A 13974-nucleotide genomic window follows, 5' to 3' on the forward strand; every position below is an offset into this window, starting at 1 on the left:
AGTAAAGCTGCACTGATTTTTTCTGTTCTGCAAAAGGGGGGGCTTTTGGAAACCACTGCTTTACAGTGTTTATTTTACAGCCAGCAGAAATAATGATATTACCATTTTAATTTAAAGGACAGAATTCAGAAAAATTATATTTTGATTTAGGAGGGTTTGGAACAAGGCGCTTGTACTGCAGCCAAACTCATTCATGAATCTAGCCGATTGATCGTTGGGTTGTTTGGATTGTTTGTTGGTTGATTGTATCTTACCTGCTGGTTTTGCTGGTTTGTATGGGGATGTCCCAGCACCTGTTAAAACCAGTAAGAGTTAGAGCACTGTCAGTGCAGATGAGTTCACGGTCAAGTGTAAGATGAAGATGGTTCAGTTTTACTGTCAGACACCACAAAGCTTGTGAAATGCATCTAGTCTTTGCATGACTTTCAAGAGTTTTGTTTGAGATGCCTAGTAGCAAGTAAACAAGATATTCACTTTCAAGCATGCATAACGTCAGTAGTATCAGATGTTGTATTTGAAATGCATTCTGTGAGCTCTGACTGAAATCATAATCACCGTCATGGCCAGAGTGATTTCTTCATTTGGTATAAACGAAAGTGGTGAGCGGATCATGGATGTTATTGGTTATACCTGGGTAAAGTCCCGCGCCTGGTAGCAATCCAGCGCCTCCTGGTCCCACTCCAGCTGAACCCGGTGGTACATACACCCCTGAAACAGAACAACACGCGTCGTCAGGATCTGTCTTTCGTGTTTCCCAACCCCGACCCCAGTAGACACGCGAAGAGAAGAATTCAGACAAAAGCCACGTCTCTGAGGAAATCTGACTCTGAAAACGCAGAAGGCCTTGAAAAGCATTTCTCTGGACATTTAGCTGATGTCAGTCACTCCTTACAGTTTCAGGAATCGTATACGGCCTTCAAGTGAAGTCAACAATGTGACTGAAATGAACCCGTTTTTGTTTCACTTTTTTCTTCCCTGACAAAACAGCTTTGAGATGCAAAAAGATGCTTTAAAGCACTAATACAACAGAATGACGAGATACGGATAAATATTATGTGTAAAATTGGTGCTTGTTGTTCTTCAAGCCTTCAAGCCTTATAAAGCAGCTAAATGAGTGGTATTTTTTACATTTACATTTATGAATTTAGCAGATCCTTATATCCAAAGCCACTTACAAAAGATGAACTAAGCAAGTTGTCAAATAGCCAACAGTACTTGTACGGAATGCCAGGTTTATGAAATAATTAGATTAGGAAGCAAACTAGAGAAGAAATGCGGAGAGAAAAACAGAATGTGTGCATGTGAGCTGGTTAAGTGCTTGTGGAAAGTGCTTTTGCTCAAAAGCTTTGTCCTTGCTTTCTACAGCTGTATATGTTATGTGCAGCCAACTTAATCACAAACTGATGTTGATTGTGAAACTGATTTGTTAGACTTTTAAAATCTGAACTAATCAAGTGCTTCATAAATGAGAGATTGCAAACCCCTGGAGGTTCATGATGGAACTACATCCCTGTCAATCTACAGTGAACAACAAATACAGACTTTACCTGTAAATACATAAATGAGTTTGTATTTAGCAATCGTTACATTTACTGAAATATTAAAAGCTCATGATGGGTGGGCCGGTCGGGTACAATGCTTTACGACTGCTAACAGGCTCCCCGGAGGTCTTGTTAGCCCAGGCATCAATTATGAAGTTACATTTCGAAGCCAGACCCGGTTTGCATCACAAAATCATGATGGAGAACGTGAACAGACCCACCAATGACAAAGATTTTTAATAGCTTTTGCATGTTCCTCGAAAGCCATTTAAACAAATCCATATGTTCCAGCTTCTTTTGTGTTTATTAGCAGCAATGCAGTAAGCATGGCCTTATATTATGCAGTTGCACAAATACCCTTTCATTATTCAGTAAAGGATCATATTTGCTTTAATTTCACTATTATTATTTTGTGGCCTGCAAAAAAAAAAAAAAAAAAAGCCACTCAAGGCCAGTGTTGTCATGTGAAAGAGAAAGCCACACATGGGAAGAATCATTCACAGTACGCAGATCAGGTGCTGAGATTAAAACTACAAAAGCAAGCTGTGAATTGCCCTGGCATTGACTTGCAGATGAGGCAGTGGAGAAATGGAACAAAGATCTTCAATAAGCTAGTGGAAAGTTTACATATACTGTCATCTTGCCAAAACCTTCACACGCTTTGCAAGGACAGAACATTATCTCACAGCTTCAAAACATGATTAGGGGTGACAAAAATGTTTAGTCTGAGGCAGGCTACACTTTTGCTGTTGGGAAAAAAAAAAAAAAAAAAAGCTTACAAGCTGGATTTTCATTTACCTCCAAAGTGGTGCAAGTTTTCTGAAACACGATTTGTGCCATTTGCGGCTGTATGTGTCTTCATGACATACGGCTTATATCAGCAATAGTAAACTGAACTTTATCACATTACTTAAATATCTTTAGTGTGTAATGCAATTGAAAATAATTTCAAATCTGTAACACCACTCCAGCAGAAGGAGCCCTAGCCTAAGTACTGACTCTTACTGCTCCCTCTTCTTCCTCTATGGTGACTTCCTGTTTGGCAGTGTTGCCTGTGTTTTTGGATTGTTTCCTTGTTTTATGATTGTTTGCTGCCTGCCTTGTCCATCACCTGTGTTTTGGATTACTCTTTCGCCTTTCCCTGGATATAGTTGTTTGCTGGTATTGGACCCTGCCTGTTTTTAATAAAAGCTTGCATTTGGATCTCCATTGTCACGCTCCAGTTCCCATTACAGAAGACTTCGCCTACCACAGATCCAGGATCTTTTTTAAACACCAAATCAACTTAAACAATATATTAACTTTCCTTTGGGGATAAATGGCTCTGCTTTTACCATGGGGATTGCTGCTTTCCTCCAGTATCTGCCCCACGTCATGTCTGGAGTTGCCAAGTCTTAGCTGATCTCCCAGAACCTCACCATGTCTCGTCTGACCTTCCAGAGCCTCGTCATGTCTCATCTGGTTTTCCAGAGCCTCGCCATGTCATTGTTGTCAAGGTTGTTATAATGCAACCCTCCACAGTCCTGTCTGTCATAAGACATCAGAGGCTGGTGTCCAGTATGGAGGATCCAACTCTGGTGTCTACACGAGTGGCTGGTATCCCTAAACCAGTGCACTCAAACCCTCCTGTCCTGAACTGATTCCTATGTCAGCAGCACTTCCTTTATGGTGTATTTGGGCTGCATACACTAGCACTGAAACTCTAGAAGCAGTGGCGTCCACTGTGATATCTCCATAAGGTGCCGGCTGATGCTGCAGAACCTTGCGAGGTAGCGGCACCCGCTGCTGTGTCCCCCCTGTGTTCAGCTCCTTGCTTGGTGGTGGCACTCAGCAGTGCACTTTTATCCAGTCAGGAACTCTGTATCTGGCCTATAACGGTCATGAAGACTGTCAGTGAATATATCTTGGCCCGTGTCACTGCTAAGGAAACCAAGTATGAACTCTCAGTCTTGCCTGTTGTGGCCATGGAGGCCACCTTTGAACCCCTTGTCTTCCCTGTTATGGCCAAAGAGGCTGTCTGTGAACTGTCTGCCCCTGAGGCCTCTCCTATCAACAAGTCTGCCCCAGAGGCCTCTCCTGTTTGTTAAACCACTCCAGTGCCTCGAAAGGTGGTGGCTTCCACTGCAGAACCTCCCGAGGTGGTGGCGCCTGCTCATGAACTCACAGCCTGTCCTGTCACAGCCACGGAGGCCATTCACAAACTCTTTGCCTGTCTTGTTATGGCTAAGAAGGCTGTTTCTGAACTCTCAGTCTGTCTTTTTCCGACCAAGAAGGTCGATTGTGAACTCTGTGACTGTCCTGTCCTGACCAAGAAGGCTGGTCCCGAGCCCTCTGATTGTCCAGCCACGGTTAAAAGGACTGCCCCTGAACTCTCTGCTCTCCCTATTACAGCCACCGAGGCCGCTGTTAACCTCTCTGTGCTGTCTGTGCCAGTCCCACCACTATGTTGGTGGATATCTGCTGTGGTGGTCTTCTGCTCGGCTGTGGGGATCTTTGCTTCTTTCTGTCTGCTCTGCTATGCTGGTCACCTGCTCCACCCTAGTTTCCTGCTCAACCAGCTCCTCTCTGGCTTACTACTTCCACGGCTCTGATCAGGTAGTGTCTTGCTCCGCTGTGGTGGCTCCCGGCGCTGCTGGCTCCGCCATGGCTCCATCTCCCTCTGGATCTGACCTGGTGGTCTCCTGCTTCACTGCCTCTGATCCATGGCCCTGGTCCTCCAATGTTTCACTGTCTGTCACTGCTCCATGGTCCAGGTCCGTCACTGTTCCACGATCCAGGCCCAGTTCTTCTGCACGACCTGGCCATCAGTCCCACCACCCACCTGGACTATTGTTTTTATTTTTTGAGCGCCAGGAAAATATATATTATATATTTTATAAGACTTTGTGTGACGTTACCGAAGATTTAACAACACTTTACATGTGGTTTTAGCGGTAGTCTGTGATAATGTGAAGGCCATATAAAATTAAATGGTATGTTTCTGTTAAAAATGTTCATATCTGACTCATTTAAAGGGAAAATGTTGATCAATGTTGTCAAGTTGTGTCAAGAATCAGTGTTTAACTGGGAACGTGTTTGAACGTGGGTCGTGTTTGAGTAGAGTGGAACATTTGAGCAAACAGACAGCATGATACTGATCTCCACTGAAAATATAACGAAATCTCGGCCGGTTGGTGAACACAGACAGAAGCTCAGCCCTCTGAACACACTCTGGACAGGAAGTGACCAATCACCACGGTTACCGTGTCACAGTCTCGTATCAGCATCAAACAGAGGATTTCCTGGCTCTGTTTGAGTGGCGAGAGCAGAGTTTGTTCTTAGATACCTGACTGCAAAAAGCTGTTAGCGTCTGAGTCAGCCGTCCTCAGTGACCTTTAAAGCTGCTGCTGTGTTACAGCCTCATCTGAACCTCTCTCAGAGGAAACCAGAATTACCAAACGATGAAAAGCAAGTATGCTTTAAGTAGGCTATGTTTAATCTGATGTTTTGCTGATAAACTGCAGATGTAAACAAACACATCTCATATTTTCCAATTGTTTTCTATGTCAAGTGCTTAAGTCAGTCCAGTAGCTCCGAACATTTAGTCAGTCATGCTAAAGCTTGTTCTACTTTCCTCTAATAGTTAATGACTTTAGCCCTGCTTATTGCATTCAGTGTTTTTGTGCAGTCGAACAAAAAGCTATTATAAATGTTTGCAAAATACAAGCTGCCAGTAGATCTTGAAGCTGGCATCAGGACAATTTTGATATTTATGATATCAAAAGTGTGACATTTATGACTGTAGTCATAGTCCAGTGCAACTGCTGCTTTGCCTTTTCACTAAGGCCCTTCATAAAGGCACAGATTTATTAAGGAATCTCGGATGAAACCCTGTGATTTTGAGACATTTAAATTATATCAGTAATGTAACTCACAATAAATGAATAAATGTAATAAAGCTGTGAATGGTGGTTTAATTGACGCACAGGGAATCATTAGGGCTGTTTTGGTGACTTGTTTGGCAAATAAATGACGTGTATTAAATTTACACATTCTCTGTGTGGGACGACTTGATTCCCATCCAGGTCACGGCTAATTAACACATTAATGAACGAATGACTCAGAGCACCTCGCTCCATTGCAAATGATTGACAGTTTCAGCTTACAACATTATTTGGAACATATTTTTTTGATGAGTTTATTGATAAGAATTCTTCTTTTATGGATTAATATTTTCTTAAGTATAAAGGGAAAAAAAAAAGAACTGTATTTGTTAAAGAAGGCATATTAAAAAAGTAGTCACGAAAGAGTAGTTAGGAATTTTGCAACACTATTGCAGTTGTGCATGCAATAAATCATGCTGACATATGAAATCATGCACCTTTAATAATTTCCTAATTAACAAATTACTTTATTTAAATGTGATACTGCATCAAATCTAAAATCTGAAAGAGATTTGACATTAAATACTGACATGATAAAAACTGATTAAAACAGATAAAATCTGCACAGATAGAAGCAAGGAAATAAACACAACCCTCAAAAAAAAAAAAAAAAAAAAAAAAAAAAAAAAAAAAAACATAAAGAAAGAAAAGAAAGAAAGAAAGAAAGAAAGAAAGAAATGTGTATCAATTCAAATGATTGTTGAGTAAACAAAATCCAAACTTTTGACTGGTCATGTAAGTACATACAGTATAAGCAGTGTTGGGCAGTAACTAGTTACATGTAACGTAATTACATAATTTAATTACAAAATAAAACTGTAATCAGCTACTTTTACTGAGAAAAAATGACAGTTACTTATGAAAATGTTAAGGATTACAAAGGGGGTTACATCTGATTTTTTTCACACACACACACACACACACATACAGATTTAATTGATTTCTTTCATAAATTGCAGTGAGTGCTCTAAAATATAAAACACTGATGTTTCTGGAGTTTATAACATGCTTATTTGATAACTTTTATTTACTATATGGGTTTATGTAAATGCTTTATTTTTTGAAGATTAACAGTTTTTCTCAAAGGCATTGTTAGATTCAGTGTTTCCTGTCATAGCTATGCAAAGATTTGATTTCAAAAACAGTATCATAGCTATTAAACTATTTCTTATAATTTTAAATCTGTATTTAATCTCAGAATGATTTTAAAGTAAGTCTGATTGTGGTGGCTATGCTTCAAAGGGGACATTGGATGCCCATTTTTCACAAGTTGGTATAATTCTTTAAGGCCTTCTTGAAATGGTCTCAGTGGTCGTGTAAAACAACACCCTTTTTATGTTTTGTCAAAAACAGCTCTGTTTACAGCGACTCATTTCGGTGCATATTTTTTTACATGATAATGAGCTCTGCTCACCCCACTCCTCTCTTCCGTGGAAGAGCAAAGGCGATTTGCAAATAATCATAAAATATATATATAAACTGTGAGTCTTACTACATTACTACTACTCTTCTTCATCTAACAACAAAACACCTGCATTGCTTACAAGACGTTGTCGCTACAGCTGCTCAAGCACGGAGAAAATGACAGACTTCGTACAATTGACCGAGGGTGAAAAAAAAACAAATATATATATATATATATATATATATATATATTTTATTTTTATTTATTTTTATTTTTTGTTAATCATTATTGTATTGATTGCGTACCTTTATTTTCATATACATCCATCATTTTGAACTCAAGGACTGCATGCTTAGCTGAGCATGTGGTAGGTAAGCCTACATTTTGTCACATCTTGACACTAGATTCCTATCTTGAAGAAAATATAAAGGAGGATGATGAACGGCTGAAGGATGTGAGCCTGAGAATTAGAAAAGTAAATCTCTGTGATGGGAAACACCCTTCCCTGCTTTTCTACTCCTGGACGTGAGCCGAGCTGCAGTGCAGAGACAGCGTTAACTTTGAGGAATGCGAAGGCAAATAAACATATGATGCGCAGACTGTCCTACATTTTTCAAGTCGCTTGAAAGGCAAGATGGAAGACTGATTTGCCTCTGTTCTCCCTTGGCCGAGAAGGTCTCACCTAACCTCTCAAACAATACTGACAGAGATAAGCGCTTTTTCCATATATCAGCACAAGCCTCCTCCAGAAAGATCTCATCCAGCAAGATTAGAAAGGCTTGAATTTTGTAAACAGCATTAGCAATGGGCTATGAAATACCTTTTGCACTACAACGATCTCGATGAACCGACAGAAGCATGCGCTGGCTGGTTTACTGTAATAGGAATGGATTTGCCATTAGGCATGCTTTGTAGATTTCATATGGAAGGGAAACACCACAGGTTCTATAGCTAAAGCAAAGGCTGACTTGATTGTTGACTTGTTTCAACGTTTTCAACCAAAATCATCATCATCATCATAATAATAATAATAATAATGAAGAATAGTGAAAGAGAGAATGCTGTCTACAAAAAATCTTGTACATGTGTTGTACAAAAATTGTACTTAATAAACAATTTGTGGACACTTTGCATCAAGTCTTTAGAAAGATTATGTCGTACCCAAACTATACAGTTTAGCACAATCAGAATCATAATCAGAATTATTAGTATGTTTGCACATACAAGGAGTTTGTTATGGTGACAGAAGCTAGCACAGTTCTGCTTTAACATAATTATAACATACAGTATGCTGTCACTGAAAACACAAGTGGATTCATACAGCAGAAAATGATAAGCCACCTTTATTTTAGATTTAAATTCTTATTTCTCTGATGTTGTTAACTTTGTTTTGTTGCTGAGGAAATATCATATTCATACATGCAAATAAAAAAAAAAAAAAAAAAAAAAAAAGTAAGCCCTCCTTTAACATATTTCTTTGTGACTTTGTGTAATTGTCTCAAATATGAAAAAAAAACAACAACAGAAAGAAAGTCTGAAACTCTATGTGTCTCTCTCTCAAAATATCATGTTACTATATTCTTCTTTGAACTCTTCCTCATGTGCTTTTTTGTCTGAATTCTCGCTTCTTGTGTGTGTGCTCTTATTTTCATTGTTGTAGTTAGTGTAATTATTTATTATTATTATTATTATTATTATTATTATTATTGGTGGACGTGTGCCTTATGTTGCTGGATGTTGTAGCGATTTTACAATTTGCAACAAAAAAAAAAAAAAAAAGAAAAGAAAATCTGGATTTTCCAGGCTCACTTAGTGGTCTTCTGCATTATAATAAATGAAGACCAGATATCAGACCAAGCCTTACCCTCATGACCAAGCACATTCCAGTCAGAAAGCCTGTCCATGTATCTGACGTAGGCTGGTATGACAGCCATCCGGGCTGGTTTTGGAACAAATGATTTGGTTTAAGTGTGGGTCTTTGTTTAAATCTTGGCGCTGTCTACTCTTGGTGGAAGCAGACGAGACTCTCACTTTGACATTTACCCTCACTGGAATTTGTGGTTGCAGAGCAAATAACATCCTAACGTGCTCTTCGGAAGGAACAGTGGTGCAATATCGCTCTAACATCGAGGATTGCTTCTACAGTTTTAGGCAATAAGAGCTGTATAATTAAGAGGTAAACAGCTTTATCAGACAAAATTGCTTTTATTGTAAATAAGAGCATTAAAGATGTCATTAACCTGCTCAAATTGTGATTTACACCATCAACAGATAACCATGCTAAGCACTCGCATCTAGATGTGTAAACAAAACCTAAATAAGACTGGTTCAAATTCAAGAGCACTCTAAAGAGCCATATTTTACATTTAAACTCACATCACACACGACCCACACTGCCTTGCATTAAGCAGACTGGCCTTGATATCTGGTGGTTTCCCAGCAATGCCATCCTGTGATGGGCCGGCGACCGTTGGGTATATGAATGTGTTTCAAAATGCCAAAGATATGGTAGATAAACTGTCAGATCTGTTAACAGCCTCAGCCTGTGAATGAGGGGGAGGTATAAATTAATGTAGCTAAATGAAGCCGCTTATCTTTGCTAGCATTCCTACAGAGCCGCTGCCAACACTGCAGGAGCCCAATAGAGCGTGGCGTTGAGAGCTGAGGTCATGATAAAACACTCTACAGAGGCCTTCTCTCTGCAGGCCTGCACTATTCTCTCTATACAAGGCCACTTAGAGCCTATCACATCAGTCAATATGCCGGATTGCTAAATGAAGAGCAGGAAACACGGGAGGTATTTCAGGCTACCCGCACCAGAGGTTCCGATGGGATGAGTATGATTCATATGTTGAACTATGCTTTTGCTCATCTCTGCGTCAGACCTGTTCTGCTACTTTCTGTAGTGTGCATCTGTTATCCTTCAATAATCTCACAATACATCTGGTGTCCAGCATGTGCGTTAGATGCTGATGTCTTAGGAAAAGTACCTCAACGAGTAACATTTTGCTGCTGAAAACCATGGCTGTACTGCCATCAGCTATAACAGCACATAATCTGGCCCTAGTGCATGAAAAGCATCATATGCATTGTCTATCACAGGCATTAGAGTGTTAACAGCGGCTCCAGTCAGCAGACAGCATGGCAAATGCTCCGTTCAAATCGATCAACATGCCACTAGACATACCACGAGACATTAATTCCTTTCAGGCAAGTACAGCCAGCTCTGGAAAACAAGATCTCCAGGATGGAGTCCAGGGAGGCGCTCCCAGCACGCATTTGCCATAAAGCACCTCTGGAGGAGTCGCTAATCAGATTGGGAATTCATAGGCGGGGCTGGGGGGGGCAATTTATCATAATCCCATCTGACGGCAGAGGTGTGCCATCTGATCTGGCGGTGATTTCATACACCTTCAAGCAGAGCCAGCCGAGTGTCAATGAGGAGGAGACCTAATGGATTGAACTCCTCTGATGTTCTGAGCCAGAGACGTACGCCAAGTGGTGCCTTTTAAAATGCGCTCCCCTTATTTCAAATTCTTACAAGACCAGAAGGAGGCAAGACCTCGCTTTCCTTTCCTTTCATCTGGTGTGTCATTAATAGCGGTTGTCATAAAACAGCCTAATTACTTTGGCTGCAGGAGTGAGACCTGGGGCCCGTCTGCTGTGCAGTACTGCAATGGAGGCGTCTGCACTAATAGCGGACCAGCGATGGTGTCTGAAGGGCACTGTTACCTGATACTGTGTACAAAGCGACTGCCTGTCATATGGCTACATGTACGACAGACCTCTGAGTGATAAATTACCACAGGAGGGTATTTGAGAGTGAGTGGGAAAACTGACACGTGATAAGTGGCTTTCCATTGTGTATGATGTGACTGCCAACTACTTAGGTATGCTTATACAATTGATCAACAGTTTAAATACACTAGATGTGATGCCAGTTTCAATAAAGCAAACAGACTCTGGAATCCGACAAGAGAATTGCTTCACAACAACAGTTATTGCATACTTTTGTAACACCATATGGTTTAACGTGAAGTCTCACAGTAGGTGTTCTTGTGCCCTTGAATAAAGCTTTCAAGGGGTCAAAGTATGTGTGAGCCTTTTGGCTCCAAGATGACATTCCTTAAGCTCCGACAGAGGCTGTTCCACGTGTCAAAACTGTCACCATACAGCAAGAATGGAAGAAGAGAGACATTTAGGCTTTGCTTAAACCATCACGGCAAAAGCAACGTGTCTGGTGACATAGTAACTTCCCAAGGCCCTGAAATTCCCACCTGCCCCATAACTCACTCACACCAGCAGAGAAAACATTCCACCTGCGCGAGCCGTCCAAACAGACTCATTGGCTCTGAACTTTGAATTTCAGATGAAAATTTTGGTAACTGTCCAGTTCTACAGGGTAATGGGAGTGGACTCTTTTGTGTCAGTTAGTGTGACTGAATATATACATGTATGTGTACGACTGTGACTTTTACTTTCGGCACGCAAATACCACAGGTGCCCTACAGGCAGGCCTGAGTCATGGAGCTCGAAATGTATGGAGGAATTAGCTGAGCTGTTTTATGGCCTCAAATACATTCATTAAAATGAACATAGCATGCGGACCTGGTGCCTTTTATGGAAAACATATCACAATTGCAAATCCTCACAGGCAACAACAGCAGTATTTCTCCGTCATAAATTCATTCAGCATCAGTGAGACGGTGCTGAGAGAGCTCTCTTTTAGGATCAGCCTGGAAACACATACATCAGCAAGTGCCGAAGAAAGTATTTTTGTGAAAATAAATAAATCATTGTGAAATACTCTGGCTTTGTTTGGAAACTGGGAACAGACCCCCACATCCTTTCCAATCACGACTAAACATTGCACAGATGCACATCCAAGAACATCAAAACAACTGCAATTTAGCGATGAGGCCAAAAAGCGAGACTTTTCGACTTCCCTGTCTTATAATGCATCAGTTTACTTTGGTGCTTGCAAAGCCAGGCTCTGAGCAGAGCGCAGCATCACCCAGCATACACCGCTGGTGACTGGAACCGAAGACACCGACCCAGTGGACACTTGTGCAGCTCACTGGACATCGATGTCCACCGGGAGGGTTTTTTTATTTGTCAAGTCTACACGAGCTGACGGAGAAAGTCCAGCTGTAGGCTTCAGAACTGCAGTATGCATGAGCTGTGTTTTCGATTAACAAACTCATCACAACCCTCCCCATCAGCTAAGAAAAGCTCTTTGCGATCGAGGGGAATGGCCTTCGAGAGAAACAACTCTCACCACATTCATATTCCCAGTCGAGTGCTCTGGCACGACGGTGGAGAACTTAAGCTAACATCTGTAGCGGAGTTAACGTTTATGATATTTAACTGTAAAATCTCTGCAGCCTGCATTTGGTGCTTTGTACTGCAGTGTTTGCCAACTTTAACTCTTTGAATTTGATTGCAAAAGACAGGCATAAATCGCCTAAACAAACATTTGCGATCAGTTCTATGCCTCTGTGAGGTGACTGTTTATTAACCACAGAAGTTTAATGTGGGAATCCTTTGACTTTAAAGCTAACTAAAGTTATCTTTGTTTATTTGTGGAAATGCTTTCTCAGAAACAAAACACCCTTCTCTTGGTTTGAAAATGATGTGGATGTTATTAGGCAAAAGCAAAACATGCTCAACTGTGGATCATGTGAATGCTACCAATCCGAATGTTTCCCATTATTGTGGACCAGATTCTTTAGTAAACAGGCATAGTGGTAATGCTCAAGATCTGAGGGATGCCTCAAAAGGCAAAAGGATTTTTTGAGTTACGCATCGTAGTACGATGTCTAAGAATACTTTGTGATCTTTCATGTCGTGTCTGCATGCCAGACATAGGTAAATGTTAATGAAACTCATTACACGAAATGTATGGCTGCTGGCATGTTATTAGTATCCTATGACCGCCAGTAGAAATGCACAACTTAAATGAGTAGTAAACATGACCACCTGCAGCGCCCGTCGGTTGCACAAGTCCTCTAACTTCACTTTCTGAACAATGCACACTTCTGCTCTCTACAAAATGCAGGAAAAGGCACTTGGGAAGCCCACGGGGTCCCTTCTATGCCAGTAATGTTTCTCAGGATCTCCTATACGAGCCATCAAAGTGCACACCTACCTCCTTGCAGCGAAGGACTCAGCTGTAGGGTGAGGAAGAATCCGAGAAGGAGCAACGCAACCCTCCTGTTAGCCATCTCGCCCCAAAATGCACTGGCCCTCCCCGAATCAGCTGGTTTTATTCTCCAGGAGCTAATTACCACTTCAAAAATGTCTCAAAAAAATGAAGAGGGGAGGAAAAAAAGAAAATGATACTGGACACGACGTAATTAGGAAAGGGCAAAGCCTTTGGTTCGATGGATCACTGCACTTTTTTCTCTTCTATGTCTGGTGTTGCTGTTTTTATTCTGGTCACTCCTGCCAAAAAAGTTGAGTGCTGCCAGAGAAAGAAAGAGAGTGAGAGAGAGAGAAATAGAAAGAGACATGCAGGGAGGAAAGACAGGAGAGAGGGGAGGGAAGGGAAGGACGAGAGAGAACAGGAGAGACGGGGAGAGCGAGAGACCCACTTTCCCACTCTCTCGTCCAAGAGGAATTTCACTGTCTTGCCAGACATTTGCATGGACTTTAAGAGGACTTCACATATTTTTTATGTGAGCAGAGGAATAAAACAAAATCAGTACTCGGATAATGATGTTCACTCCGTCGCTGGGTTTCTTCCTTACAACTCACACACAACGCATCCATCCTCGAGCAGTTACAACAGTTCTCATTCCTGTAAAATGACGAGTCTTTTTTTCCAGCAGTTGCTCAGTGCAGGGAAACTTGACCGATGTTTGTCTAAGAAACTTGGGGGAAATGAAGCCCATTGTTCTGAGAAGGGCATGTCGAATGCTTTGTAATGCATCTGTAACACCTGCCAGGAGTAACTGTGCTAGCACTCACTACACATGAAAGTGTAACTGCTTGCATATTATCGCTATTAACCCTTGTATGGTGTTCATATTTTTGTTACTCAGCCAGTGTTCGTGGGTCTGGTGGACCCGCTGCATTTTTGGGTTTTTAATTCAACACAATTAAA

The 13974-nt window shown here is 41.1% G+C and overlaps 1 protein-coding gene across 9 annotated transcripts in view; it reads right to left on the reverse strand.

Annotated features, from left to right (window-relative positions):
- The window catches only part of elna (elastin a), a 57317-nt gene extending 43925 nt beyond the window's left edge, over nucleotides 1-13392 (reverse strand). For 6 of the 9 annotated variants that reach the window (XM_051101115.1, XM_051101118.1, XM_051101117.1 and 3 more), the window contains exons 1-3: nucleotides 13018-13390; nucleotides 631-708; nucleotides 255-293 (exon numbers count right to left, since the gene is read on the reverse strand). In XM_051101115.1, the coding sequence (XP_050957072.1) occupies nucleotides 255-293; nucleotides 631-708; nucleotides 13018-13093 (193 nt within the window). In that variant the 5' untranslated portion in view covers nucleotides 13094-13390. Of the gene's footprint in view, nucleotides 1-254; nucleotides 294-630; nucleotides 709-13017 lie in introns of all 9 variants that reach the window. The other 3 variants (XM_051101119.1, XM_051101112.1, XM_051101114.1) reach the window with 2 other exon arrangements.
- Between the last annotated feature and the right edge of the window lie 582 nt (nucleotides 13393-13974).

Source organism: Labeo rohita, unplaced genomic scaffold (genome assembly GCF_022985175.1).
Source record: "Labeo rohita strain BAU-BD-2019 unplaced genomic scaffold, IGBB_LRoh.1.0 scaffold_127, whole genome shotgun sequence".
NCBI lineage: Eukaryota > Metazoa > Chordata > Actinopteri > Cypriniformes > Cyprinidae > Labeo > Labeo rohita.